We start from the raw sequence: 27,883 nt of genomic DNA, 5'->3' as shown, positions 1-27,883 counted from the left end.
AGGCTTAGGGGGATCCAGACGCTATATTTTAATTAAGAAAAGAAAACTCAGCAGATTTCTTTCTTTGCCCTCATTTAATTCTGTGGAATCTATCTTCCTCTTTCGTTAAGGGAGGAAACAGCTAAGAGATTTAAAAAGGAAGTAAGAGAGAGAAATAGAGGTGATTTGGACAAGGAGAAGGTGGATACCCTGGGCTCTGTTATCACTCACAGATCTGCATTCCAGCTGGGACCTAGGCTTGCTGGGGACACCATCAGGACAGCAGGACCATGTGGCTTTCCCCAGCCCTGCTCCTCCTCTGCTTCCGAGGTATGTGAGTAGGCTGCCACTTTGGGGGTCTGACAGGCCAAGGTCAAGTGCCCGCAGAAGTAGGAAGAACACCACCATTCACCCAGTTGTAGGCCCTGGGTATTCAAATATTTGCCTGTGGATTTTACAAACATTTACTAAGCATCTACTATGGCAGGACTATGATAGGTGTCATACTGGGTAAGTTGGCTACTCAAGGGACTTGTGCTGAAATGGAGAAATCAAAGTCAAGTAGCAGGAGTGCAGTGTGGAGCATGGTATGGTATGGATTCATTTATGGGCAACATCGACCCTTACCTTCGCTCTTAGAAGAATGGAAGATTTTGCTAAGGAAGTCAGTTTTGAAGGACAAATGAATCAGCTAAGCAGCAAAGGAATAGTATGAAGATATTAAAGACAAAGCTGGGGAATTAGCAATAGTTCTGTGTTGAAGACTTCCTTTAAACGGTTTAGGAAAGTTTAGGAGAAAGTCTTAATGGTAATGTTGCTCTCATCTCACTTGAGACCCAGCACTCAGGGGGCTGGGGCAGGAGGATTGGGAGTTCTAAGCCAGTCTGGGTTTCATAGTGAGGCCCTATCTCAAAATCTAAAACAAGAAGCTGGGCGCTAGTGGCTTATGCCTGTGGTCCTAGCTACTTAGAGTCTGAGATCTGAGGATCACGATTCAAAACCAGCCTGGACAGGAAAGTCTGTGAGACTCTTACCTCCAATAAACTACTCAGAAAATATGGGAAGTGGCACTGTGGATCAAGTGATAGAGTGCTAGCCTTGAGCCCAAAGAAGCTCAGGGACAGCATCAAGGTCCTGAGTTCAAGCCCACGACCAGCAATAAACAAATAGACAAATAGCTCATCATCCTCACCTTAAATCCTTCCTGGAGCAAAGAGTGATATAAACAAATAAGCAAAATTGTCCCTTGAATATTGGACCTCCAGAAAAGAAACTCTTTGTAAAAGGATATTTGAAATGAAAAATGTAAGAAAACACACTTTCCCGCCCTCTGTGGGAAATCAGTTTGGATAAAAATGGGAGGACAATCTTCATTGTTTGCAGCTGAGATTTATGGTCAGGTTCTCTCACAAAACATGGAAACTTGTCAGGCACTGGTGGCTCACACCTGTAATCCAAGCGACTCATGAGGGTGAGATCCGAGGATCGTGGTTTGAAGCCAGCTTGGGCAGGAAAGTCTGCGAGACTTTCGTCTATAATAAACTACCCCCCTCCCCATAAAAAGCTGGAAGTGGAGCTCAAGTGATAGACCACTATCCTTGAGCCAAAGAGGCTCTGGGACAGTGCCCAGATGAAACTGCCCAATGTAATAACCACACTCCTTCTAGAAGGATGAGTGCAAAGATAGATTTAAAGGAAGACTTAAAGGTTGGTGACACTAACCAAGAACTTAAATTTTTCAACCAGTGAAATGGTTGATCTCTAGGGTGTCTTATCATCCTAGAGATAATTAATAATTAATAGTTATTAATAATCACAATATAATTGTACAATATAATTATACAATTATAGTAATTAATGATTATATTATTAATAATAATTGAGATGCATCTCAATAATTAATGAGCTGCATCTTGTTAATATCAGAAGGCCTTACACTGTCTTAACTGACGATGCTGGTGGTGGTAGAGATAGTGGTACTGCTATTAGTGATGAGTGGAGTGATGGTGATAGTGGTAGTGGTGGTGGTGATGGTAATGATATTGTTGGTGGTGGCAGTGGTGGTGCTAATGTTAGTGGTGGTGATTGTAGTGATGATGGTGGTGGTTGTGATGGTTGTGGCGATGGTGGTGGTGATATTGGTGGTGGTAGTTGTAGTGATGATGTTATTGGTGATGGTGTTGATGGTGGTAGTGGTGGTGAAGGTGGTGGTGATGGTGATGATGGCAGTGGTGATGGTGGTGGTGATGGTGGTGGTGGTGATGGTGATGATGGCAGTGGTGGTGGTGGTGGTGATGGTGGTGGTGGTGGTGAAGGTGGTGGTGATGGTGATGACGGCAGTGGTGATGGTAGTAGTGGTAGTGATGGTGATGATGGCAGTGGTGATGGTGGTGGTGATGGTGGTGATGGTGATGATGGCAGTGGTGATGGTGGTGGTGATGGTGATGACGGCAGTGGTGATGGTAGTAGTGGTAGTGATGGTGATGACGGCAGTGGTGATGGTGGTGGTGATATTGGTGGTGGTGGTGATGGTCATGACGGCAGTGGTGGTGGTGGTGGTGGTGGTGGTGATATTGGTGGTGGTGATGGTGATGATGGCAGTGGTGGTGGTGGTGGTGATGGTGATGACGGCAGTGGTGATGGTAGTAGTGGTAGTGATGGTGATGACGGCAGTGGTGGTGGTGGTGATGGTGGTGATGGTGATGACGGCAGTGGTGATGGTGGTAGTGATATTGGTGGTGGTGGTGATGGTCATGACGGCAGTGGTGGTGGTGGTGGTGGTGGTGATATTGGTGGTGGTGATGGTGATGATGGCAGTGGTGATGGTGGTGGTGGTGTTGGTATGATATTGTTGGCAGTGTTGGTTGTAGAGATGCTGGTGGTGGTGTACTGGTGATGTTATAGTCATGATAGCGCTGGTGGTCACTATCGTTGTGACGGAAGTTGTGATAAAGATGATGACAGTGGTGGTGATAAGTAATTCAGATTACAGTGGAGTTTGCGTGAGGTCATTTAGACCGCAGTGGAGTTTGTGTGAACTCCCTTAATTATGGAAACAAGTCCCCATAACATTGGTGGCAAGGGTCACTTGTACCAGCTCCCAGAGCTGGACATATGAGAGCATGTCTTCCCTTTCTACAGACAATGACAGCTTGAAATCAGTCATGGTGAGAATGTTTATGCCACAGAAATCAGCCAACAACACAAATCAGGACTTCCCCCCTCCACCTCAAGCTGGTTTACCACCACATCACTGCTTATGTGGGCCTGCAATGCACTGGTTGGAGGCACTTAGTTGATGATGGAAATCTCTTCCGCTCATGTATGGCGTGTGGGCTGATCTCCCCACTCGACAGGCTGACCTTCCTGTCCTGGGTGTGTTTGCGGCTGGAGGTTCCTCAAGGAACCAGTGGATTTCAGTTCTCCGTTTTCATCCCAGTTCTTGGCTTGGGTCCCTCCTTTTCCCTGCTTTCCTCTCCACACACTGCACCTGTCCTGAGTTTGGGGAAAACACTGAGGGTGGGGGAATGTAATTGCTTTAAAATTCTGCAGGAAGTCTGCAAGGGTTATATTGCCAGCCAGAGAATGAGAAGAAAACAATGGATGGAAGGAGAGCAAGGAGGAAAGGGAAGAGGAAGAAAGTGAATTTCAACACAAAATGGTGAAAAACAGACCTTGTAATTTGCTATGCATCTTACAGTCTACACTTTCAAACTGCCAACACAGTGTTCTAATGCTCCTAAGATTTGATTTTTGATTCACATAGGATAACTACATAGTTATGAGCTACAATATAACATTTTGGGAGGTGTACATACTGTGTGATGCTTGAATCAGTCCTGTCACTTACAGGGAACACTGTGTTAAATAAAACAGGCTGCTGTGTATGATAGTACAGGCCTGCGTTCCCAGCACTCGTGAGACTGAGGCAGAATGATCATTGTTTGAGGAAAAAAAGAGAGGCGCTGTCTGAAAAGCCAAACTAAAGCAAAATGTACTCCAGGCCAGGCTCATGTGATATGCTTGTCTAGCAAGACTGAAGCCCTGAGTTCAACCCCAATACCACCAAAACCCAACCAAAACAAAATATGGACTGCAAAGAAAATCTGAATTTGCATTAAAAAAAACAAATTTGACAAAGCAGTTTACATGGCAAAATATTTCAGTACAAATACTGAAAATTAAGAAACTTAAGGGAAGAGGTGAACCAAAGGGCCCCCCCCACCTCCAGCAGCTGCCCCTTTTGCTTCCAGCAGACAGCTTCAGACAGGCCCCTCTGGAGAAACACCTGGAACTTGTGTCTTCCAGGCTGCTGGTCTCTGACGGGTCCTGATTCTGTGACCGGCACGGAAGGGGGCTCCCTGCACGTGAAATGTCAGTATGACCCAGGTTACAATGGCTATAACAAATACTGGTGCAAAGGAACGAATGACATAGATTGTCAAAGTATTGTTCAGACTCACGGGAGCGAGGAAGAAGTGAGGAATGGCCGAGTGTCCATCAGAGACAGCGCTGCGAACTCCAGCATGGTAGTGACCATTGAGAACCTCCAGGATGATGACGCGGGCCCTTACTGGTGCAAGATCCAGACCATCTGGATCCTGGACGCCTTGTCACGAGACCCTGCTGTCGCCGTTACCGTGTATGTTTCCCCGGGTAAGAGTTCTCTCAGCTTGGGTGGCAGAGCTTTCAACTAGACACGGGGCAAAGGTGAAGTCTGTCTCTGAGACTGGTCCTCACTCTTGGTAGAGTTGAGAGAAGCCCATGAGGTGGAGGTGGGGCAGAAGTGGGGAAAGAGAGATGGAGAGGGGAGGGAGGGGGTAGGGAAAAGTAGAGAGGGAGAGGTGGAGGAGAGGCAGAGGTGGGGGGAGGAGAGATTAAGGGGGAGGGTAGGGATGAGGAGGGAGTGGTGGCTGATCCTTCAGTTTTGGGTAGTGTTAAGTGGAAGGGTATAGACTATGCCAATAGTCTGACACTTGTCCTTGGGAGGTGGCTGAGAAACAACCTACCCATTCCCCATCCAAGGGCTGCTTAGTGTCCCCCTCGTAGGACCCCTGGGAAGATCTTAGGGCTGCAAGATGAGCCCCTTCTCTGGGGCTCCTCACCAAGCAAGAGGGAATCCCTGAGAGGTGCCTTCCCTCACCCAGGCAGAGCCAGACAGAGATGGACAGAAAGATCTACCTACAGCTTCATTCCATCCAAGAGGTGGCCTGGGTTTGGATTCTGGGCATGTCACTAAACCCTCTGCCAATGGATAGTTGTGCGTGACATGGGATCCAAGCAGGTGCTTAGGGACAGAGCTGATGTGTGATTCTCCCTAGCAGCTACTACAACACCCAGGGTGATCACGACACCTGCTCCCCTACTGGTGACTACAAGTCAGAACCTCAGCATCAAGGAGGTGTCTATCTCCTACTCCTGGTAAGAATCTGAGGCCCAGAGATGGGGAGGGAGTCCAGCAGCCTGTGGGATCTTGCAGGAGGGAGTGGGGCCTGGGGGTGGTAGCAAATCATGTCTATAAAACTTTCCTGTCAGCTGGTGTTTTCTTCAACTCTGCTGCTGGATATTTTTTAAAATGTATTAAAAGATTTTATTTACACTGATTTTATATCATATTTCAAATGTCATGTTTAATAAACAAGTATTCAAGAAGGGAATCTCTATATGCAATCACTGGCACATAAATTTTAGAACATACTTAAAATTAAGCTGAGACATTGTATGTCATAGCTACATATCGATCTATATAATATAACATTATGTCTACAGAGTATATATCCCATCATATATTTTTATGTCTGTGTAGTTATATTTATATCTCTAAGACCATGTCAATAACCTAGGGTACCCGAATATTGAGTCACTGCTCATGTACTGTTTGATCTAATATCCACGTATCAAGGAGATGTTGCTGGTTATTTATACGTTCTCTGAGGCTGCACATGGATGCTGAGTCGGGGGGGGACTGCAGTGGTGTGGGCTGGAAGCCACCTCTGGAAGATGTGTGGACTCTTCTCATTCCTGCCTCTTACCTTGTTTTCTGACCTCACTCAAGACTTGGTGGGGAGATTCTTATTTTGTTTTTGCTTAGTTAGAGGAGGGGGGCAAGGGATAAACACTTCAAAGTGAGTGATGGTTGGTTTCCAGAAGCCATTTGATAGAAGGAGAGGAGGAGGTGGCTCTTGAGTGTGTTTCTAGATAACTGGGCTGCCTAAGACACTCCCCTTTCTCCTTCACCTCACCTTTAGTGAGACTTCCATGACCAGTCCTTGACCAAAGGAAGAGAAATAATGGAGTCACTTGGAAAGGCTGCCTTGAGCCCTTTCCCAGGAAGAGGCAGAAAGAAGCGCTTGCCGTGAGGAGAAAGCTCATTTCCTGTCCCGGTGCCCACAGGTCTCTGTTCAGCAGCACTCACTTCCAGATCCTGGTCTTGCTGAAGCTGCTCCTGCTCCTGAGCATGCTCTGTGCTATCTGCTGGGTGAAAAGCTGTCTGAGAGTCCCCAGGGAAGAGAGCGTCACTTACCTGGGACCCCTGAAGTCAGCATCCAGGGAGCTCCCTGTGCAACTGTGCAGCTCTGCAGACTACAGCACTGTCAATTGGGGGGCAGAGACTCTGGACCCCGTGGCCAGAAAACAGCTGTGATGGCTGCTGGGTTTCGTTCCGATCCCCGTGGGGAGGAGGATTTAGAGGCCCATCCTTTGGAATCCTCAGCCTGGAAGAGGGATCAAGGCTCCTCTGAACCTCCGCTTGCCAAGGGAATGAAGAAGGGTGGGGAGGGGGTAGGGGGGTGGGGGAGGGGCAAAGAGGGAGCAGTCCTTCCTCCTCAGATTGCCTGTCTCTTGTCCCCATGCCACATCCCAATGGAAAGAATTTTCTGGAAGTTCTGTGTCTCTTTGACAGTCTTCCCTGACACAAAAGCTTCTCAGTTCGGTTCCCCCACACCCAGAGCAGTGATCACCCATTTCCTGTAGACATAGCTTTGTCTCCATCTCCTGTTCTGGAACAACCTTGGAGCATATCACAGAGCATGCTCACGCAGCAGTGCTCTCTCAGAGTACCTGGCATCCCCTCTCCTCTCTGGATGCCCAGGGCTGGCCTGGGCTTTAAGCCTCCTTCTGTGCCTGTGCCTGGGCAAACATGGACGGGTTGACTCAGCGCATCGAGCCTGGGCTGGCCCAGGTTGAACAGCTTCTGGTTGGAGTCCCAAGGTGAGTGGGAGCAGCAGTGGGAGAAGGTAGTGGGGGGTATCCCTCATATCACTGTCTTAGAATCCCCCAATTTGTGCACACTGTTATCCCAGAGTCTATACTTGCTAGGGAAATAGTCTGACCCCCCTTTCAGCAATTCTTCCCTTAGAGGAGGATGGCAGCTTTTCAAAGGTGGGGATACAGGACCCAGATATGAAGACATGCTTTTTCTTATTGGGACAGCCCAATGTCACAGCTGCCATTGGGCCTTTCTAGCCCAGGAAGGGGCTCCATTAGACTTTTCACTACCTGCCAATTGTTCCTTCCTTAGACTTGGCAGTGAGGACCTGCATGCACAGTTGGCCACAAGCAAATGTCCCCACCTCCACTTACGCCCTGTAACTAGACCAGACTTTCCTCTCACCCCCAGTACAAGCCTTGAAATAGTGATGCCAGTCTCCAGAGAGGGGCCATATTCAGAGGAATGCCCAAGTGAAATAGCCATCTCGATGGTTTGTCACCACGGGAGGCCTAGCGGCAGAGCGCAGTGCTCACATCGCTCTTCATGGTGACATGTGACCCAGTGACAGTTTTCTGGTGGCAACATATATGGAACCAGGCCAGGAAGGAGGTAGTGGGGCATGTTGGCAGGGGCCATAGGACACAACTCTGTTTTTATTTATTTTTTAATCTTTAAGTAGCTGTACAAAGGGGTTTCAATTCAACATGTCAGTTTAGGGGTACAATGCATCTTGATCCATGTCAGCCCTTCCATCCTTCCCTCCCATCTGTCTCAGCCCCACCATCCCCTAAGTGACTTCGTTCCATATTAACATATGTACATTGAATCTGCTGGTTGGCTTCCCCTATCCTTCCTCTCTCTAATCACCTTCCCTCCCTTTCCTTAAGCCTCAGAAAAAAACCCAAAAAACAAAAAACATGTTTCAGCTTCCTGGTATTCATTCTGTTAAACTGTTGCTTGATTGTCGAGCTTTTTTTGCTCTTTTTTATTTTTATTTTTTTCGGTGGGGGGGGGTGCATTGTGTGTGTGTGTGTGTGTGTGTGTGTGTGTGTGTGTGTGTACATAATAGAAGACATATGAAGTTAACTAATACCCAGGGAAAAGTACCAGCTTCAAAGTGTGAGTTCAAAACTGAGGACAGAGATGCTGGCTCAGTTAGTGACACTTGGTCATGTTTATATATTGGCAATCAGTTCTACGAAAAGATATAGTAACCAAAGCAAGACATAGTCATAAGTCCAGGCAAATCCTGGATGCTGGTAGAAGCCTGGTATTTATGCCTGGGGCCATATGGTGCCCCAGCAGGCACAGGGACTGGTCTTCTAAGCTGCACAGATGGGCCTGAGGGGAGGATGTAGGGACATGTGGCATCCAGGGGGCAGATCCAACTCTGTTCCCTGCTTTGTGACTGGGGATGGGATGATATGACACCTTCAGGATTCATTACTTTTATTATAGGTGACAAGGAGGTACTAGATTAAGATTCTTCCATATGGTAGCTTCAAATCATGGCAGCACATTCTTTTGAAACTGCTTTTCCATTAAGTTTGGGCCTTGAGCTGGTTGTGGGGACGCATGCTTGTAGTCTCAGTTATGGAGGAGCAGGAGATAGTTGGCCTGAGTGAAAGCAGGAGGTCCTATCTAAAACAAACAAAAAAACAACAAAAAAACTAAGGCAAAAAGGTCTGGGGCATGGCTCAAGTGGTAGAGCACTCGGTATAGCACTGAGTTCAGATTCCCATACTGTCTAGGAAAATTGTTGGGGTCTATAACCCCTCTGTTTGCATCTGGGTGGGCTGGAGCTGCTTTAACCAGTGGGTGACAGCACTGTTTCTCATCTCTCCATCAGCATCCTTCTAAAGAGCCTGTATAGGCAGTTTCCTCTCTCAAAACTTCCTCCTATGAAGTGAAATTTTAATACCAAAGGTGCCCTGTGCACCTATTATCTCTCTATATAATTGACCTTCAGCATTTCAACCAATTGATGATCAAAGGCACTGAAAAAAAAATCTTTCACCCTGGCAGGGTACTAGTGGTTTACACCTGCAATCCTAACTACTTGGGAGGCTGGAAATGAGAGGACAAGAATCCAAGGCCAGCATGAACTGAAAAGTTTGCAAAATCTCTTCTCAACATACTCAGTGGTATGTTGCTATCCTAGCTATAATGGGAATCCTAAAACAAGCAGATTGAGAAGGGAGATCCTATCTCAGAGATGGTCAGAAAAAAATAAATTGGGGCTAGAGGCATAACTCAGTGGTTAAGGATACCATCTGATCCTAACAAGTATGATACTAACAAGACATGACACTCACAAGATTGGATAACATGGGATATTAACTAGTATGAGAGAGACGCCCAGTTCAAATTCCAGTGCTATCTATCTATCTACTGAACGTATAAAAACTTTCCTCTGCAACAGACCATAATGAGTGTTTACATTCACATTGTGTTAGGTGTTATAAATAATGCAGACGATGATTTGAGGTGAATGGGAAGACACATGTAGGTTATATGGAAACCACTTTCTGTAAGGGATGTGAGCATCTAGGACTGGTTTTGAAACAAGTCCTCTGCAGATACCTAAGAACAACTGTAGGTATTAGCATTTGAATATAAACTCTCCTCCTCCCCCTTTCCCTAGTTTGGAAGGTTCTACAAAATTTAGGCGGTGGGAATTTCCTACAAGACACAGATCATTGAGGATAAGACAATCTTTGGTGGAATCTTGTCCTCAGTCCCTTCCTACCCCTCTGCTTCCTGTCTGCCATGAGGTGAAGGAACTCTTCCAACACACATTGCTGACAGGATGATTCTGTCCAAGTGCAGGGGACCAAGCAACCATGCACAGAAGCCCCTGGAAACATGGAGCAGAGTAAGTTCTTCTGAAGTTGTTTCTGTCAGTGGTGCAACGATGGAGCTAATGCAGACCCTATCCAAAAACCAACAAGAACTAAAAAACTGAAAAGCAAAAGGATTGGATCAAGTGGTAGAACACTTGTCTACAAAGACTGAGTTCACCCTGGTTCAATCCCCAATATATACTCTCCCTTCCCCCCCCCACACATTCCAAAAAGTGACCCAGTATCAGATGTGGTGATACAACCCATAATCCCAGAACTCAGGAGCCTGACGTAGGACAGCTGTGAGTTTGAGACCATTCTATGCTAGTGGAAACCCTAACTCTGTCTCAAAGCAAAACACTAGGGTCAGGAGTTTGGCCTAGTGGTAGAGTGCTTGCCTAGCATGCATGAAGACCGGGTTCGATTCCTCAGTACCACATACGTAGAAAAAAAAAAGCCGGAAGTAGTGCTGAACTCAAGGGGTAGAGTTCTAGTCTTGAGAAAGTCCAAGGACTATGAGTTCAAGCCCAGAACTGGCAAAACACACACACACACACACACGCACGCACGCACACGCACTAACTTAGCACCTGTCCATAGCAGGTAGAGGAAACAAGCAAATGGCACAGATACATTCTTGTTGAAGAATGCAGATGAAGAGAGAAAGTGCTTCTGAGTACAATAGCTCACACCTACAATCTTAACTACTCAGGAGGCAGAGATTTGAGAAGATCATGGTTCCAGGTCAACCAGTACAAAAAGTTAGGAAGAACCCATGTCAGCTACTGAAAGCTGGATGTGGTGGTATGTGCCTGAAACCCACAGAGAAAGTACCTCTACACTGCTGCAGCCTGCCTGTCTCACACCCCTGCCCGTGCACCTGGTCAACGGAGTTGATTTAGGATGTTGTTTGTTCTGTCTTTATAAGAGTTCATGTAACTTCTTCCTCCTCATTCAAGGTAACTGGAATCTGTGTTCTCGGCCATCTCATTTGATTCAGAATAAACTCTTTTCTTCTTTCTTTTACAGTAAAATTATTTTATGTCAGTACAGATAAGCTGATCTCTCTAAAAATGGAGTTCAGAGAGAGAGAGAGAGAGGAGAAAGAGAGAGCAATGTGGAACAAGGAATAACTCTCCAGGACATGCCTCCAGTGACCTATTTCCTAAAACCAGTCCTGAAAGCTCCTACCACTTTCCAATCATACCACAAAACTCTGAATTCAGAATTCACTGATGAATGCCATTTTCCAATCCCCTCTCAGTAATTAGATTCGAAGGGAGGGAGAGGCTCTTGACATCTAAATGGTGACATAAGTCGATAGACAAAATAATAGCTCAGAAAAAGGACTCAAGATAACATTGGAAGGGATGGGAGAGCAGAATCTAGGAAGAACGTAAGAGAAGCCCTGGAGGACAGCTACAGAATCTTCTGCAGCCCCTCTCCCTGAGCCAGCACCTACCTACACCCTCCAGTAACCTTTGGAACAGATGAATCTGGTCCCTGGCCAGAGAACTCCTCTCCTGGAGCCTTAGATCTGCTCAAGGGTGGGTCTCTTCTGGGCACTCCCCTCGCCACTATTGGCCTGCCTGAATTTTGGTTGGTCTCCTTTCTCACAATCCCCTGTAACCATCCCAAATTCCATCTCAGCTTTAGGGGGCTCACTCTGTCCCATCTTTGGCTTCTGCCTTTGCTTGCCCCTCAATCTGGGATCATCCTTTATCAATTCAACCCATCTTTTAAGTTCAGATCTAATATAGCTGAATTAAGATGATATTAAGATTTTGTTGCCTCCTCTGACACTGCCAACTTGTCTATTTGTGTATGTTGTTCTACTGGGTGGGCATGAATCTGACCCCCCCTCTTGCCTCATCCTTTCACACCAGGCCTGGGATGCCCCACTCCTTGTCCCCCACTCTCACTCTCTCCTTGAACTGGCTTCCAGCCTAGTGCCTAAAGCACTGATGAGGATCTGAGAGAGCTAGAAGGCCATATTGGACATTCTAAAAATATCCGCCAAGCCACTGTGCTCTTCTCACAAGCCCCACACCCTGCTGCGCCCCTGTGTCTCTCTCCATGAGCTTCCTCTGGTCCTTCTCCATGTACAGAAGTTCTGGATCTGACCCAGTGAGCAAGATGAAGGCCAGGTTGGGCCAGGAGTGTAGCCTAGTGGTAGAGTGCTTGCCTAGCATGCATGAAGACCTGGGTTCAATTCCTTGGTACCACATACATAGAAAAATCCAGAAGTGGTGCTGAGGCTCAAGTTGTAAAGCTCTAGCCTTGAGAAAGTCCAAGGACAGTGCTCAGGCCCTCAGGCCCTGGGACTGGCAAAAAAATAAATAAATAAAGAGGCAGGCCAGGTTGTGGTTTACCCCCACTCAAGTGTCCAGTGCCTCCTCTCATCAGGTCTGAACACACCACTCACTATAGGGCAGGGGTGCAGGAGTGCCATGTGGGGAGGGACTCTGGAAGGCCAAACTAGAGAGAGGAAGTGTGCTGACAGGGGGGAGCAGAAACAGGTTACAGGGAGGGAATGTTATCATGGCCCTACATTTTGAGGACTCCTACTGGCACAGCAGGGTGGTAGAGTAACCTGAGGTAGCAAGTGTTTGCATATTAGTAATTTCTCTTTGGAGGTCTTTGAGGCAGGTGGGCCTCATGTTAGCCTCCGTGCCTTTCCATCATGTTAGGACAGACAGAAAACAGGATGTCCCGCTCCCAGCCTTTCCCTGGCACTTGTGAAGAAGGCTGGAGTGATGAATGACAGCAAACAATGCCTCTGCTCTCAGGAAATAAGATAAATGGTTTATTCTGAGCTGTCTATGAACAAACCATGTCCCCGGAACACAGATTGCACAGGTATCAAGGGGGTTAAATGAACTTTTGTCATCACAGAATGAAATGTCAGCATGTCAATGTATTGGCAGAGCTGGTTGGTGGGAGCAGAGGCGGGGGTGGGGGGAGGTTGGGGTGGTGGATCGATATCATTCACAGGACTCAGGTATTGTCATATGTTTAGAGTTAGTAGAGCTGTGCTATGTCAAGCTTAGTGAATTTTATCTAAAAGTCAAGACTTTCCCAAGTTTTAGTTAAAAGTCAGGGGGTAGGGCTGGGAGTTTGGCCTAGTGGTAGAGTGCTTGCCTAGCATGCATGAAGACCTGGGTTCGATTCCTCAGTACCATATACATAGAAAATAGCCAGAAGTGGTGCTGAGGCTCAAGTGGTAGAGCTCTAGCCTTGAGAAAAGTCCAAGGACAGTGCTCAGGCCCTGAGCTCAAGCCCAGAACTGGCCCAAAAAAACCCAAAAAGTCAGGGGTGATCCGGTTGGATCCGGAGGTTAATTGTATCTTTGTGTGTGTGTGTGTGTGTGTGTGTGTGTGTGTGTGTGTGTGTGTGTGTGTGCCATTATTGAGGTTTGAACTCAGGGCCTGGGCACTATTCATTAGCTTTTTAGCTCCACAGGTGTCACAGGCAGGTCCTACAGCTTTACTTCTAGTTTTATTTTTGCTTGTTTACTGGAGATAAGAGTCTCATGGACTTTCCTGCCCAGGCTGGCTTTGAACTATTATCCTCAGACCTTAGCCTCTTAGGTAGCTAGGATTAGAGGTGTGAGTAGCCAGCACCAACATAAGTGTCTATTAAAAGGGGGCAAAAGGTAGCCCCAGACTTCTTGGACCTTTTGTTGTTGTTGTGGGTCATGGCTCTTGAATTCAGGGCCTGGGCACTGTCCCTGAATTCTTTTGCTCAAGGTCAGTGTTCTACCACTTTACTTCCAGTATTCTGGTGGTTAATTGGAGAGAAGAGTCTCATGGAGACTTTTCAGCCTAGACTGGCTTTAAACCATGATCCTCACATCTTGCCTCCAGAGTAGCTAGGATTACAGGTGTGAGCCGCCAGTGCTCAGCTACTTTGACTTCTGACTAACAACTTTCCCTTTCCCCAAGGGCTGTGTTTTACTCAGCCAAGGTCAAGCCACCTGTAGCCTCTTCAAAGTTAGTCACACATCCACCTGGGACTGCAGATCCATAAAGAGACCATAACCCTCAAAACCTGTGAACATGGGCTGGGAAAGTGGCTTAGTGGTAGAGTGCTTGCTTAGCATACATGAAATCCTGGGTTTGATTCCTCAGTACTACAAAAACAGAAAAAGCTGGAAGTGGCACTGTGGCTCAAGTAGTAGAGTGCTAACCCCAGGACTGGCAAAAACAAAGTAAAACAAAAAATATGAACATTTTATGTCCAAATGGCAAGGAAGAGTTAACATAGCAGGTGGATTTAAATCGCCTGTCAGCTGGCTCAGGGAGGGTAAGATAGTACCTGGGCGCTCTGTCCTCACAGGGTCCTGTGAGTGAAAGACAGAGGTGGGAATGCCAGTGGCAGAGCTATGAGAGGGGAGAAAGACTCAACCAGACTTTGCTGGCTGTGAAGATGGAAAAATCCACAAGCCAAAGAATATGACTGGCATCTAGGAGCTGGAAGAGGTAAGAAGATCATCTCGACACATCAGATTTATCTCTACAAACGCGAGGTTATCCATTTGTGTTGTTCTGCCAGGTGCTAGCGGCTCATGGCTGTAATCCTAGCTACTCAGGAAGCTGAGATTTGAGGATCAAAGTTTGGAGCCAGACTAGGCAAAAAACTAAAAGAAAAAAAGGTCATGTGATGCTTACCTCCAGTTACCCAGCAAAAAACCCAAAGTGGAGCTGTGGCTCAAAATGGTAGAACGCTAGCTAGCCTTGAGTAAAAAGCACAGAGATAGTGCCCAGGCCCTGAGTTCAAGGTCCATGTCTGACAAAAGAAAAAAAAGAGAGAGAGAGAGAGAGAGAGAGAGAGAGAGAAGAAAAGAGTAGATTCAGGGAAGGAGAAGTAGATGGAGCATGTGACAAAGAAAAAGGAAAGGAAACTGTTCAGGAAGTGGGAAGAAACTGCCAATATCACTCTAGAGGTCAACTTACTTCCCAAAGTCATCAATTGAATCTGAGATTCTTGTTTAAAGACATGCAAGCTCAAGCCCAGGACTGGCAAATAAAATAAAATAAAGACATACAAGCTCTGCACCAATTGTTTCAATCTTGCTATTGATGCCTTTTTTTTCTATTGCTTTGATGGGCAGAATCCATTCCAATTACAGCTCTTCTGGCTCTACAGCCAGCAAGACCATTAGGATTGCAGCTCAACAGCAGGCAACACCTGTGATGTTATAGCTCAATTGTGGGCAATGCCTGCTATGGTTGTAGCTCAATTATAGGCAGTCCCTGCCAGCATTGCAACTCAGCAATAGACAATGTTGGCTAGTGTTGCAGTTTCACTGCTGGCTGCCACCACCATTGTTTTCTCCAGTTCTTGTTCCAGGAATCAATGGGATAACAGTCCAGATCTTTCTGACCCCATAGTCTGCTTTCTTTTGCACCTGACTCTAACACCTGAACAAATGCACCTCCAAGTATCCCAGTATGGCCCACCTGTGCCTGAATGGAAGGAATCCCTGTTGCTATTGTGGCTCAGTTGGTCCATTTCTGGAGCTGGCATCCAGGATTCTGCCCTTACCCAAGGCCAGGTGTCCCCACCACTGGTCTGAAGACTGACCTCCCCAGTCCCTCCTATCTCCTCATCCTCCCTTCCTGCACAGTGGCTCCTCTTGCCCACCTTGTGAGGACACTCTTCCACTCTAACTCAGCTCTGTCAAGAGTCGATGTCTCTTTTGCTGAATAATTAAAAGCAGGAAACATCTCTGCTAGAAAAGGAAGTGACTGAGTGAGCTCAAAGGAGGACACGTAAGAAGAGACAAGCCTGGGTCCCAGCAGTCCTTCCAGAATCTGCCTGCAATCTGCATTTGCTGTCCACTGTTGATCAATGTGGGGAGGAGGGTGGCCGAACAGGACCATGTGGCTGCCCCCAGCACTGCTTCTTCTGGGCCTCCCAGGTGAGTACAGCTCAGGCCTGGGGACTTGGTTCTGCGGAAAGAGAGGTGGAGGCTGTGTCATGTCTTCAATCAGAGCTGTCATCCAAGAAAGTAACAGATGGCTCTGCTGAACCATTTGATCGAAGGGCACTGGATCCTCCATTGTGGCAGGCAGGCACCAGGCCCTTAGGACCTAGAAGGAAAAGAGAATAAGGGCTGGCATTGAAGAAGATGAGACTCACAGATGTGCAAGAACCAGTGCAGGGGGCTGGGAATTTGGCCTAGTAGTAGAGTGCTTGCCTAGCATGCACAAAGATTCCTCTGTATCACAAACATAGAAAAAAGCTGGAAGTGGTGCTGAGGCTCAAGTGGTAGAGTTCTAGGCTTGAGAAGGTCCAAGGACAGTGCTCAGGCCCTGAGCTCAAGCCCAGGACTGGCAAAAACAAAACAAAACAAACAAACAAACAAACAAAACCAACAACAACAAAAACAAGCCAAAAAAAAAAAACAACAACAACAAAACAGAACCAGTGCAGGTCTTGGTGTGCAGGATGCCTCCAGGACTAGTTTGCATCTGAGTTTTGTGATCCCTAGCCGTTCTCTCTCCTAATCCCAGCATCAGGATCTCCTAGAAGATAAGCAGAAAGCCTTGGGTGATCTGAGGCAGTGCTTGAACACATGTTCACACACACATGTACAACACACATGTCCCTTGGAGTCACATCCCATCCATGACTCCTGGGTCACACATTTGTTCACATGTACACTCATGCACATGCACACACACATGTGCTCTCACACTAATAAGCGTGTCACTTTGAGACTATTCATGCCAGGATTCTGTACATGTGGCAATCTTCCCTAAAGGACTGATACCACTCACAGTCTAGTATTTCAGAATCAAAAAAAATGAAAACCTGAGCTGGGCACTGGTGGCTCATGCCTGTAATCCCAGCTACTCAGTAGGCTGAGATCTAAGGCTCAAGACTCAAAGGCAGCCCAGGCAAGAAATTCTGGGAGACTCTATTCTCCAATTAGCCATCAAATAGCTGGAAGTGGAGCTGTGGCTCAAGTAGTTGAGCGATAGCCATCCTTGAGTGAAAAATCTTAAGGATAACACTGAGGTCTGGTTTATACAATAGCCATCTACCTCTTAGCAACCCTTCTATTTTTAGGATTTTCTTCTGTATTGTTTTATCAGCTAATGGCATTGTAAACATGTTTAACACACTCTAAGCACATTCTTTAGCATCAGTGCGAGTCCCCTTTAGTGACAGCTGGGGTTTTCGAATGTTAACCCTGATGTTGAAACCGTGCTGTCCCATTCAGTGAGGACTCTTGTCCTAGATTTGAAATGATCGCAGCCATGATCATGATGACAAACTTCTTGCCAAGAAACTAGATAGCTTCATGGGTATCGCGAGTGAGAAACCGAGCAAGTCTCCAGGACTCAGGGGAGGAAGACAAAGGGGAAAGAAAGAATTTTTGCAGCTGGATACCAGTGACTCATGCCTGTAATCCTAGCTACTTGGAGGTTGAGATCTGAAGATTGTGGTTCAAAGCCAGCCTAGGCAGTGAAACACCAAAAAGCTAGAAGTGGCAAATGGCAGAGAAACAGCCTTGAGCAGAAAAAGCTAAGGACAGGGCCTAGGCTCTGACTTGATGACTCTCCCTACTCCCCTCTCCCATCCCATTTCCTCCCCCCCCAAAAAAAAAAAGTCTTGGCTATGAAGGAGATGGAGAAGGTGATGAAGGAGGGGCAGGTATTGAAGCAGAGCTTTCCAGAGAGGAGGAAGTGCAGAATTCTGCAAGAGTCCATCAGGGGCAGGGGAAGAAAAAAGCAGATGATTTAGAACCTAAAAACAGGGATAAGATTTAGAATCTTACAAGGTTAGATTTAGAATTTAAAAACAGAGAGGGGTAGGGAGTTGCATGAGACCCAGCTTTCAAGAAGACTTGAATGTTAAATGGAAGGAATTGAAATCTCACTGTCACATGAGGTGACTGGAAAGACTTGTGTGCATGGACCAGGAGCAGCTGAGTCTTGTGTCTAAATCCCACAGTGATACAGAGAGATTGAGGACACTCGAGAGTTTTCTGGATGTGACTGTCATTACCCGGCTACAGGACAAGGGCTGTCACTGAGAGAGTCACTCCCAGATGACTGGCATGGGCAAGTATCCAAGCCTTCTAATGGCCCGTGGGAAACAGAAAATGGAGCGGCTATCTTGCAAATAAGGAAGTAAGACTCAGGGAGGTTGGGCAACCCTCAGAGTTTCCCAACGACACCCCAGGGAGACACATCCTTCTGTATGCAGAACATCACCTTTTCCCCTCTGCGGTGCTGCCTCCATAGATGGTGATGACAGAGGCTCTGAGAAGGTGATTCTGAGGGGCTGCTAGTCACTCAGCCAGGAAAGGTGAAAGCCAGAAGATAGATGGAGACCTAAGCCACTACATGTGTTACTACAACCAATTACCATAAACTTGGCCTCTTAGAACAATGCAAATTCATTAACATACCATGCTGAAGACTGGGATAGTAAGCAGGTTGATGTGGAGACTGTGTTCTTTCTGGCGGCTGGAGGGGACAATATTTCCTCTTGCCTTTCCCAGAAATTACCTGCTTTGCTGGGCTTGTGGCCCCCTCCTCCATCTTCAAAGACTACAATGAAGTATCTTCAACCTAACTATCTTTCAACCTTCTTTCACTCATAGAGATCCTCAGGACTGTCCAGGACATCTCTTTAGCTCAAAACGTTCATTTAGATATGGAAAATCTCTTCTCCCCCACGATAGGACAATATTCCCCGATCCTGGTTATTTTGACATCGGTCTCCACAGAGGATTATTTCTTTGACCACAGACCTGCTTCACAGCACAGAGACCCCAGCCTGAACCTCAGGTTGGGAGACAGTCAAGGAAAAACTTCCAGTGTGGTTCCTACACCTTTGTCCACTTCCAGATGGCTGAGGAATGAGCAAGGAAAGTGCATGTCTGACATTTAGTCACTCCACAGCAGCAGCAGCTTCTACTCTCTCTAACCTGACAGCCACCACCAAGGCTTGGTTACCTTGTCCCCACTAGACAGAAGAAACACCAAAGAGTAGATTTGGTGAGGAAGCAATGCATTTCTGGTGTGTCTCTAGAAATGGCAGCTTGATGCCAAGGGAAGAATTTGAGCTACAAATGTGGCCATTGGGATCAACAGGCAATAGGCAATGGTTGAAATTAGGGGAGCAACAGAAGGATTCCACCTGTGGGGTCATAGAAAATGAGAGAAGAAGAAGAGGGGAGAGCCTGACGCTGGTGGCTTACACCTGTAACCCTGGCTACTCACAAGGTTGAGTTCTGCGAGTCAGGGTTTGAAGTCAGCCTGGGAAGCAAAGTCTGTGAGACACTCATCTCCAATTAACCACCAAGAATCTAGAAGCAGAGGTGTGACTCAAGTGGTAGAGTACCAGCCTTGAGTGAAGAAGGAGTAGGAGGGGAACGAAGGAGGAAGAGGAGAAAGGGGGAAAAGAAGAGAAGGTGGAGAAGGAAGATGAGGAAGGAAGACCCTGTCTCCTCTGGGGTGCATGGATCTGACTCACACTGATTCATGGAGCTGATGTGGACATCTCATCTCCATGTCTACCGACATCACAGCCAAACAAGCAGACTGAAGCATTTACTCTATGGAAAAGGGCAGCTGTCCTAAATCAAAGAACCTACCCCAAGATTTAAGGGGAGAGAAAGAAAAGAATTGCTCAGAAGTAGAGTAGTCAAAAAAGAGGGAGGAGAGAACAGTACTGAGAAGATGAAGAGTAGTTGACCCCAAACCAATTGTTACTACATACTACAATCAGACCCTGGGAGGGAGGCCTGAGGGATGCTGGGCTCTGGAAGAGGTGGGCGTGTTAGGGGTGGCTGGGGTTCCTGTGCCTTTCCTCTAGGCCCTGGACACAGGCCTGGCCCAGGGCAGCATGAACTCTATCTTTGATTTTCTTTTCCAGGCTGTCTGGCCATTCAAGGCCCAGTGTCTGTGATAGGCTTGGAGCAGGAGTCAGTGACTGTCCAGTGTCACTATGACCCAAGATGGAAGTCCTATAATAAGTGGTGGTGTCGAGGCAGAATCTGGAGTACTTGTCAGATCCTTATTCAAACCCGAGGGTCAGAGGAAGAGGAGAAGAATGAGCGGGTGTCCATCAGGGATGATCAGAGCAACTACTCATTCAAGGTGACCATGGAGAGGCTCAGGCATGAGGACACAGACACATACTGGTGTGGGATCCAGAGAATTGGGACCGACCTGGGGATGCGCATTAAAGTGACCATTGGCCCAGGTAAGAACATTCTTGTCTGTACAAGGAGGTGCTTGCACTCAGGATGGAAAGTTCTTCCCCCTCTTTCTCAAGGGCCAAAAGGAAATAACTGAGAGCCTTTGAAGCAAGCAGACAGACAGACAGACAGACAAAGAGGGAGGTAGAGAGAAATAAGAAAGAAAAGAAGTCCAGCCCCACTATAGTCACCACAATCCCTGCGGTCTCTCCTGGAGGAGGACAGGTATGGGGCAGGGGTAGGGCCTGGATCTCATCCTGGGTGCTGCAGGGTACAGCTTTGCCAGCTTGGGGCTCCATAGCCTGGGCACTTTATATTCTCCCACTGGAGCCTTGGATGATGCTTGGATGCTTGGAGAGGGTCAAGGCAGCAGTCTTGGAAGCAGCCAGTTTCTAGAGCTATGGAGTAGGAAGGGGCTGAATTAGCCTAGAGGCCTTCAGTGTCCAGTCATCCCTAGGCTCTGTTCAGTGTCTCTCATCTCTGAGTGTTGGCTGAGAGACCCAGGGAGGAATAGTGGGAGAGTGTGTGTGAAAGGAAGGCATCTGTACACCTCTCAGGCTGCCCTGGCTCCTCTGCCCTGCCTCAACCTCACTGAAGGACTCTGGGACTTGCCCTCTGTGGTGGCTGGTGCTGAGAAACAACCCTCTGCTTCCACCCAGCTGTACCTCAGCCCCTGTGTTGTTAGGATCCAAACCAGTGGGAGACACAGGAGTCACGTGGGGTGGGGAAAGAGTCACTGCAGCAAGACTTTCCTAGTAGCTGGGATCTGGGGCTCCACCTGTAATCGTAGCTACTCCTGAGGCTGAGATCTGAGGATCATGATTTGATCTTCAAGCTAGCCCGGCCGGAAGCCTGTGAGACTCTGATCCCCAATGAGCAAGCAGAAACCAAAAGCAGAGGTGTGGCTCAAGCAGTAGAGTGCCAGCCTTGCACAAAAAAACTAAGAGAAAGTGCAAGGCCTTGAGTTCAAGCCCCAGTACCAGCACACACCCACACCCCCCCCACACACACACACAACTACTTCTTTGGCACACTTGAAAATATCTGTATTGAGAACCCAGTGGTACCATGGAAGCCTGGAGACAGTAGTCACAAGACAAAAGTTCCCTGATCACAGGAAGACGGGTGGAGGGCTGGCGGCAGTGAGGGTGACAATTGGAGCCATGTACAAATATCTAATACCCGGGGGCCAACTCTGCCTGTGCCCAGAGGGAGCGAGCACCATGGCCTCCAACCTCGTGGGACCAACTGCTCACAGCAATTCCCAGGTGCCTTCTGGATCATACAGGAGGTGAGTCCCTGTTTCCTGACCCCCTCTCTGGGGAAGGTGAGGGAGGGGGGACCCAAGCAGGAACTCCTGCCTGTGTTCTATCTTCAGATGCCACTACTTGTTTTAGCCAGAGCCAGGGTCCTGAGCCCACCCTATACTCTTTCCACCTGCCCACCTTTCTCCTGTCCTAGCTCTGCAGAACTCTTCTCTCTAAGTACCACCACTACTATCTGGGCAACTGGTCAGCCAAAAAAAAAAAAAAAAAAAAAAAAAAAAAGCCTTGATGGCTTCCGGACTGCTAAGAAGAATAGGATAGCCATCTTCATGGTGCAGGCATCATGGGATGCCAGGCTGCGAGCGTGGCTTACCAACCTGGAGCTGGCTTTAGGGAAACCGAGGCAGGACAGCCACACAGCCTGTGGGTGGAGGCCTCCATGTCTTCTCTTGGGCCAGAGGAATCGGGTGGCATCCTGGGAGATAAAGATGGACCTCAGACAAGACCAGTGCGACCATGGTCCAAGGAGAGGTGCCTGGGGGTGTCTTGGGAGTGGGGGTCTCAGTGGGCTGAGGTGGCTGGGGGCTGCAGGAGTGGGGGCAGCAGGAGTGGGGCCACCCTGGGTTCTGACGGCCTCATCTCTCACACAGGACCTACTACATTCTGCTGGTGTTTGTGAAGGTGCCCATCTTGCTCTTAGTGATTGGTGCCATGCTCTGGTTGAAGGGGGGTTCAGAGGCTCCCCCAGGAACCACGGGGACCACTCTCCATAGGAACTGGAATGCTCAATTTCTGACCAGAGACATGGCTCCTTAAACAGAGGCACACAGCCTTCCCACCTGGACCTCGTTTCCAAAGGAAGCCTGGGAACAATGTGCCCGAGTCCTCAGGGGGCAGGAATGAGGCTGGCCAGGGCAGCTCCCCACTCCACAGGGAGCCGACTCCCCTACTCCCCACCCGAGGAGTCAGCACACCTGGAATGCAGGCCCCTTGCCTATGTGGCTTCAGGTCTAGGCTGTTGGGGCGGTGGACAGGTGTCACTGCTGGACAGAAGTGCAGAGAAAGGGATAGAGTGGATCTGCCCCACCCCTACTCACTTGAGCACCCCATGTGTGGTTTTTCAGTATGCGCGCGCGCGCGCGTGTGTGTGTGTGTGTGTGTGTGTGTGTGTGTGTGTGTGTGTGGGTGTGTGTACTCTACCACTGATCACAGCTTCAATTGTGGCTTCTATTTTTTTTTTATTTTTTTGTATTTAAAGGGAAATAAATATTTCTGGGACTTTCCTGCTGGGTCTGGCTTCAAACTTCAGTCCTCAGATCTCAGCCTCCTGGGTAGCTGAGATTACAGGTGGAAGCTACCAATACTTGGCTCTAATAATATGATTTTTTAAAAATCATATGATTTTTTTAAAGCTAATCTGCATTTAGGTGGCTGGTGGCTTTGAGTCTCTGATTAAGGTAAGCTCTTCTTCCTTTGTTTTTTGGGGTGAGTTGCTGATTCTGGGCATAAGATTGGGTGTCATTACCAATACCAGGAATGCAGTCCGTGGAGCTGAGGAGGCCTCAGGCCTAGCCAGAGCCCAGCTCCCTCCTCCTCCTTCCTCCTGGCACCCCATGTGTCCCCACTCCTCTGCATTGGGGCTTCCGGAGGCACACAACAGGAAGTGGGGGCAGGGCCTCCCCCCAAACCCTGCTGAGCCTGGAGAGCTGCTTGGGGGAGGGCAGGGAAATGCCATCTCTTTCAAATAATGTTTTAAAATAATTTGAAACTGGTTGAAATCTGATCTTTTCATTAGCCTAATCTATTAACTACTTTTACAGAGATTAAGACCAGAATAAATTATTATGAATCTTACAGACTTAGCTTTGAATCTCAATTTGTATAAAATGGAAATATTCACTTCTGAAGACTTATTAAAACTAAATGAAATAATACATATAATAAAGGGCTTGATTCAGTATTAAGGGCTCAAATGGTAGATGCAATAAATTTTATTACCTCTACTTATACATCCCCAAATACCTTAAAATCAAATAAAAGTTCATATGCTCCTTCAGATCCCCCCCCAAAATAATAATTTGAAATTTTAAATTAATATCAGTAATTAAAAATTGGGGGCCTGGAATTTGGCCTACTGGTAGAGTGCTTGCCTTGAATGCACGAAAACCTGGGATTTGATTCCTTAGAACCACGTACATAGAAAAAGCTGGAAGTGGTGCTGCGGCTCAAGGGGTAGAGCACAGCCTTGAGAAAGCCCCAAAACAGTGCTTGGGCTGTGAGTTTAAGCCCCAAGAGTGGCAAAAGAGAAAACGGGAATGGGTATTGCTTTTAAATGAATCTCGCCACAGAATGTTAACACTTGCATAGGTTGCTCTGTGTCCGGTGAGTCAGACATCCTCATGGGAAAGCAAGCTTCCTGCTTGTCACCCGTGGCTCGGGTCTGTAATTCGAGCTACCAAGGAGGATCACAGTTCCAAGTCAGCCTGGGGTGGAAAGTCTCCTGAGATTCTTACCTCCAATGAACTACCAAAAAGCTGGAAGTAGAGCTATGGCTTAAATGGTAGAGGGCTGTCCTGGAGCAAAACAGCTCAGGGACAGCACCCAGGCCCTGAATTCCAGCACAGGACTAGCACACAACAGTTCCAACTACCTGCATTGCAGAACTCACCCATGCTGGGTTTTTTTTTTTTTTTTGCCAGTCCTGGGCCATGAACTCAGGGCCTGAACACTGTCCTTGGACTTTCTCAAGGCTAGAGCTCTACCACTTAAGCCACAGCACCACTTCTGGCTTTTTTCTGTATATGTGGTACCAAGGAATTGAACCCGGGTCTTCGTGCATGCTAGGCAAGCACTCTACCACTAGGCTAAACTCCAGGCCCTGTTTGTTTGTTTTTGTTTTGATTTTTTTTGTTGTTATTTTTGTTGGTAGTAGTTGTGGGACTTGAACTCTGAGCGTGCGCACTGTCCCTGAGCTCCTTAGCTCAAGGCTATCTCCTTAACCCTGGGCCTGGGTGTTGTCCCTGAGCTCTTCAGCTCAAGGGTACTGCCCTAACCTTGAGCCACAGGGCCACTTCCGGTTTTCTAGTGGTTAATTGGAGATGAGTCTCACAGACTTTTTAGTGCCCAGGCTGGCTTTGAACCACGATCCTCAGATCTCAGCTTCCTGCGTAGCTAAGATTACAGGTGTGAGCCACCACACCCGGCTGGATTTTTGATTTTGTGTGTGTGTGTTTTGGCCATCCCAAGGCTTACACTCAGGGCCTGAACACTGACCCTGGGCTTTCTCAAGGCCAGAGCTCTACCACTTGAGCCACAGCACCACTTCTGGCTTTTTTGTTTGTTTGTTTGTTTGTTTTCTATGTGTGTGGTACAGAGGAAGAGAACCCGGGTCTTCTTGCATGTCAGGCAAGCACTCTACCACTAGGCCAATTTGTCCCCAAAGAGGAAGCAAGGGCCAGGGGTCACAGGAAGGAGAAGCCCAGCAGTACCCACCCCCAAAGTGTCAACAGCCAGGAGGGCCCTCTTATCATGGGCTTCTTCTTTTAACAGTGGGTTATTATTTTTTTTAATGCTTAATATGAAATCTTCTTGTTTGGCAAAGCTATTTGTCATAGCATACTGAAGCAGACCTCTAGAAGCTTTTCAAACTCTAAACTTTCTCAAACTCCAAACCCAGTGAGTGCAACTCCTGCCCTCCACTTGACCAAGCCTTGACTACCACCACTTTGCTTGTTTACAAGAGTGTTGAGTTCTGGAGGGGAGGGTAATGGGTACCAAGACATGTGAAAGGGTATCAATGTATGTGAATTAATGCACCTTCCATCTGGCAAATATCATGTAACCCTTTTATTAATTATAATAAAAAATAAAAAAAAGAGTGTTGAGTTTGCTAAACATTGCACATAAGTAGAAAGATTTATCACTTTGCCTTTCTGTGACTTTGCTTAACCTTATGCTCTTAAGGTTCATCTACCTTCTAATATATGACAGAATTTCCCCTTTTTGAATATTTTGATTATTATTCAAACACTCTATTATGTGGATATACACTATATATGTTTGGTGGTTACCAACAAACCTTTGTTTTTGGTGACAAAAGAGGAGGAAGAGGAAGGGGAGGGGGAGGAAAGGAAGAAGAGAGAGGGGAGGGGGAAGGAAAGAGCAAAGAGGAGGAGGAGGAGGAGGCCTGTAGAGAAGGAACTTGGCTTGTTTACTTCCTAAGTAAGTGGGGAGGAACTGATTTTAAAAACTGGGTGTAAGGGCCGGGAGTTTGGCCTAGTGGTAGAGTGCTCACCTAGCATGCACAAAGACCCGGGTTCGATTCTTTGGTACCACATACATAGGAAAAAGCTGGAAGTGGTGCTGAGGCTCAAGTGGTAGACCTCTAGCCTTGAGAAAGTCCAAGGACAGTGCTCAGGCCCTGAGTTCAAGCCCAGGACCAGAAAAAAAAAAACAAAACACAAAACAACTGGGTGTAAGCCAGGTGCCAGTGGCTCACACTTGAAATCCTGGCTACTCAGGCAGCTGAGATCTGAGGATCGCTGCTCTAAGCCAGCCTTTGCTAGAAAAATCCCTTGACACTCTTGGCTGCAATGAAGCACTCAGAAAAAGCCCTAAGTAGAGCTGTGGCTAAGGTGGTAGCACACTAGCCTTGAACAAAAGAAGCTTGAGGACAGTTCCCAGGCCTTATATTCTGGCCTCAGGACTGGCAAAAATAAAAAACAAAAATGGTGTAGTTGATGGGGAGGGGCAGGGGTTGTTTCTGAGAGAAGGACAAGTAATTAAACTAGACGTCAGCCCTGAGGATGGAAAGGGAGGGACTGAGAAAGACACACCAGTGCTGTCACTTAGTTCACAAACCTTCTAGACCAGGGACACCCAATGGAGGATGATTTCTGCCCCATATCTGGTGATGGCTGAGGACAATTCTGTCACAATTGGTGTGTATATGGGGGTAACGTCTGGCAGCTACAAGAGAGGTTGGGGTTCCCCCAAGACATCCAACAATATGTACAAGGACTGCTGCCACCGAAAACAATCCCACCCAAAGATTAGCCAAGAGCCTTGCTCCTGCTAGGCAGGCGCTCTTCCATCTGAACCATTCCTCTAGCCCTTGCACTTTAGCTACTTTTCTCATGGAGTCCCGCCCTTTGCTTTTCCCTGACTTGGGATGGAGATCCTCTTCCTGGTGCCTCCCACAGAGCTGGGGTGACATGCTAACCACCAATGCCCGGATTATTGGTTAACATGGGGTCTTACTATTTTTTCTTTTGTTCCTTGTGGGGCTTGAACTTGGGGGCTTGGGTGCTGTCCCTGAGCTTTTTTGCTCAAAGGTAGCTCTCTACCACATTGAGCTACAGTGCCACATCACATCTGGTTTACAAGTGATTAATTGGAGATAAGAGTCCCATGGATTTTCCCACCAGGGCTTATTTTGAACTGTAATTCTCAGATCTCAGCCTCCTTAATAGCCAGGATTACAGATGTAAGCCACCAGCACATTGTAGGGTCTTAAGTTTTGCCCCAGTTGACCTTGAATTGTAATCTTGCTAGGATTATAAGCATGTACTACTTGTAATATTCTGGGAGTTAGAAGGGGAAAAACTGGGAGGAAATGAGGGAGGGGTGACACTGTCTGGAAAGAAATGTACATTAGCTGACTTATGTAACTGTAACCCCTCTGTACACCACCATTACAATAAAATTTTCTAAAAATTAAAAAATTGTAATAGTATATTTGTCTATATTCTCTTTCTTCTGTTGTTTTCTTTTCTTTTCTTTTGCAGGTCCTGGGTTTGGAACTCTGAGCCTGGGCACTGTCCCTGAGCTTTTTTTACTTAAAGCTAGTACGATACCACTTGAGCCGTAATGTCACTTGTGGCTTTTCTTGAATCATTTATTGGAGATAAGAAGAGTCTCACAGACATTTCTTTCTGGGCTGGTTTTGAATTGTGATCCTCAGATCGCAGTCTTGTGAGTAGCTAGGATTACAGGTGTGAATTACCAGCACCCAGCTTTCTCTAACTTTTCTACAATGAATAGATTTTCTTCTATAGTTCTTAGTACTAAAAATAAACTTCCAACACTTCTGAATTCTAAGCCCCTAAATGTCATCCCTGTGTTGTATGGGCTGGCCTTGACTTTCAGCTTCTTTTCTGTACTGGTTGCAGGGTGGGGAGGGCGGGGCAGCTCTCCTCCCCTGCACTCAGCCTCTGAGCTTGCAGGGTACCTTTCTGGTGTTTTGGGGCTCATTCATTCTTCTCTTTTGAGACTCCTCCTCATCTGAGAGCCAAATTCAAGAGGCTACACTGATGCCCAGTGACCTTCCTATAGCAGAATGTGTGCCTGTCCCTCTACTCCTGGA

The 27,883-nt window shown here is 47.2% G+C and overlaps 1 protein-coding gene across 1 annotated transcript; it reads left to right on the top strand.

Annotated features, from left to right (window-relative positions):
* The first annotated feature begins 172 nt into the window (after positions 1-172).
* LOC150051368 (uncharacterized) lies at positions 173-22,498 on the top strand. Its single transcript, XM_090351499.1, has 8 exons — positions 173-309; positions 4,288-4,635; positions 5,304-5,400; positions 6,373-6,618; positions 15,885-15,955; positions 19,930-20,259; positions 21,464-21,545; positions 22,170-22,498. Exons 1-8 carry the CDS (start codon positions 270-272, stop codon positions 22,333-22,335), a joined length of 1,380 nt encoding a protein of 459 aa, XP_090207625.1. The 5' UTR covers positions 173-269; the 3' UTR covers positions 22,336-22,498.
* The last annotated feature ends 5,385 nt before the right edge of the window (positions 22,499-27,883 follow it).

Source organism: Megascapheus bottae, chromosome 17, assembly GCF_031878675.1.
Source record: "Megascapheus bottae isolate mThoBot1 chromosome 17, mThoBot2.hap1, whole genome shotgun sequence".
Taxonomy (NCBI): Eukaryota; Metazoa; Chordata; class Mammalia; order Rodentia; family Geomyidae; genus Megascapheus; species Megascapheus bottae.
The sequence above is the reverse complement of the archived record's forward strand: the minus strand, read 5'-3'. Positions and strand labels throughout refer to the sequence as shown.

Bases quoted from the DNA above. Each gene is read 5' to 3' on its own strand.
- LOC150051368 (XM_090351499.1), top strand. From the start codon at position 270: ATGTGGCTTTCCCCAGCCCTGCTCCTCCTCTGCTTCCGAG. The intron at 310-4,287 runs GTATGTGAGTAG...TGTGTCTTCCAG, and splicing joins GCTCCTCCTCTGCTTCCGAG to GCTGCTGGTCTCTGACGGGT. The intron at 15,956-19,929 runs GTGAGTACAGCT...TTTCTTTTCCAG, and splicing joins GCTTCTTCTGGGCCTCCCAG to GCTGTCTGGCCATTCAAGGC.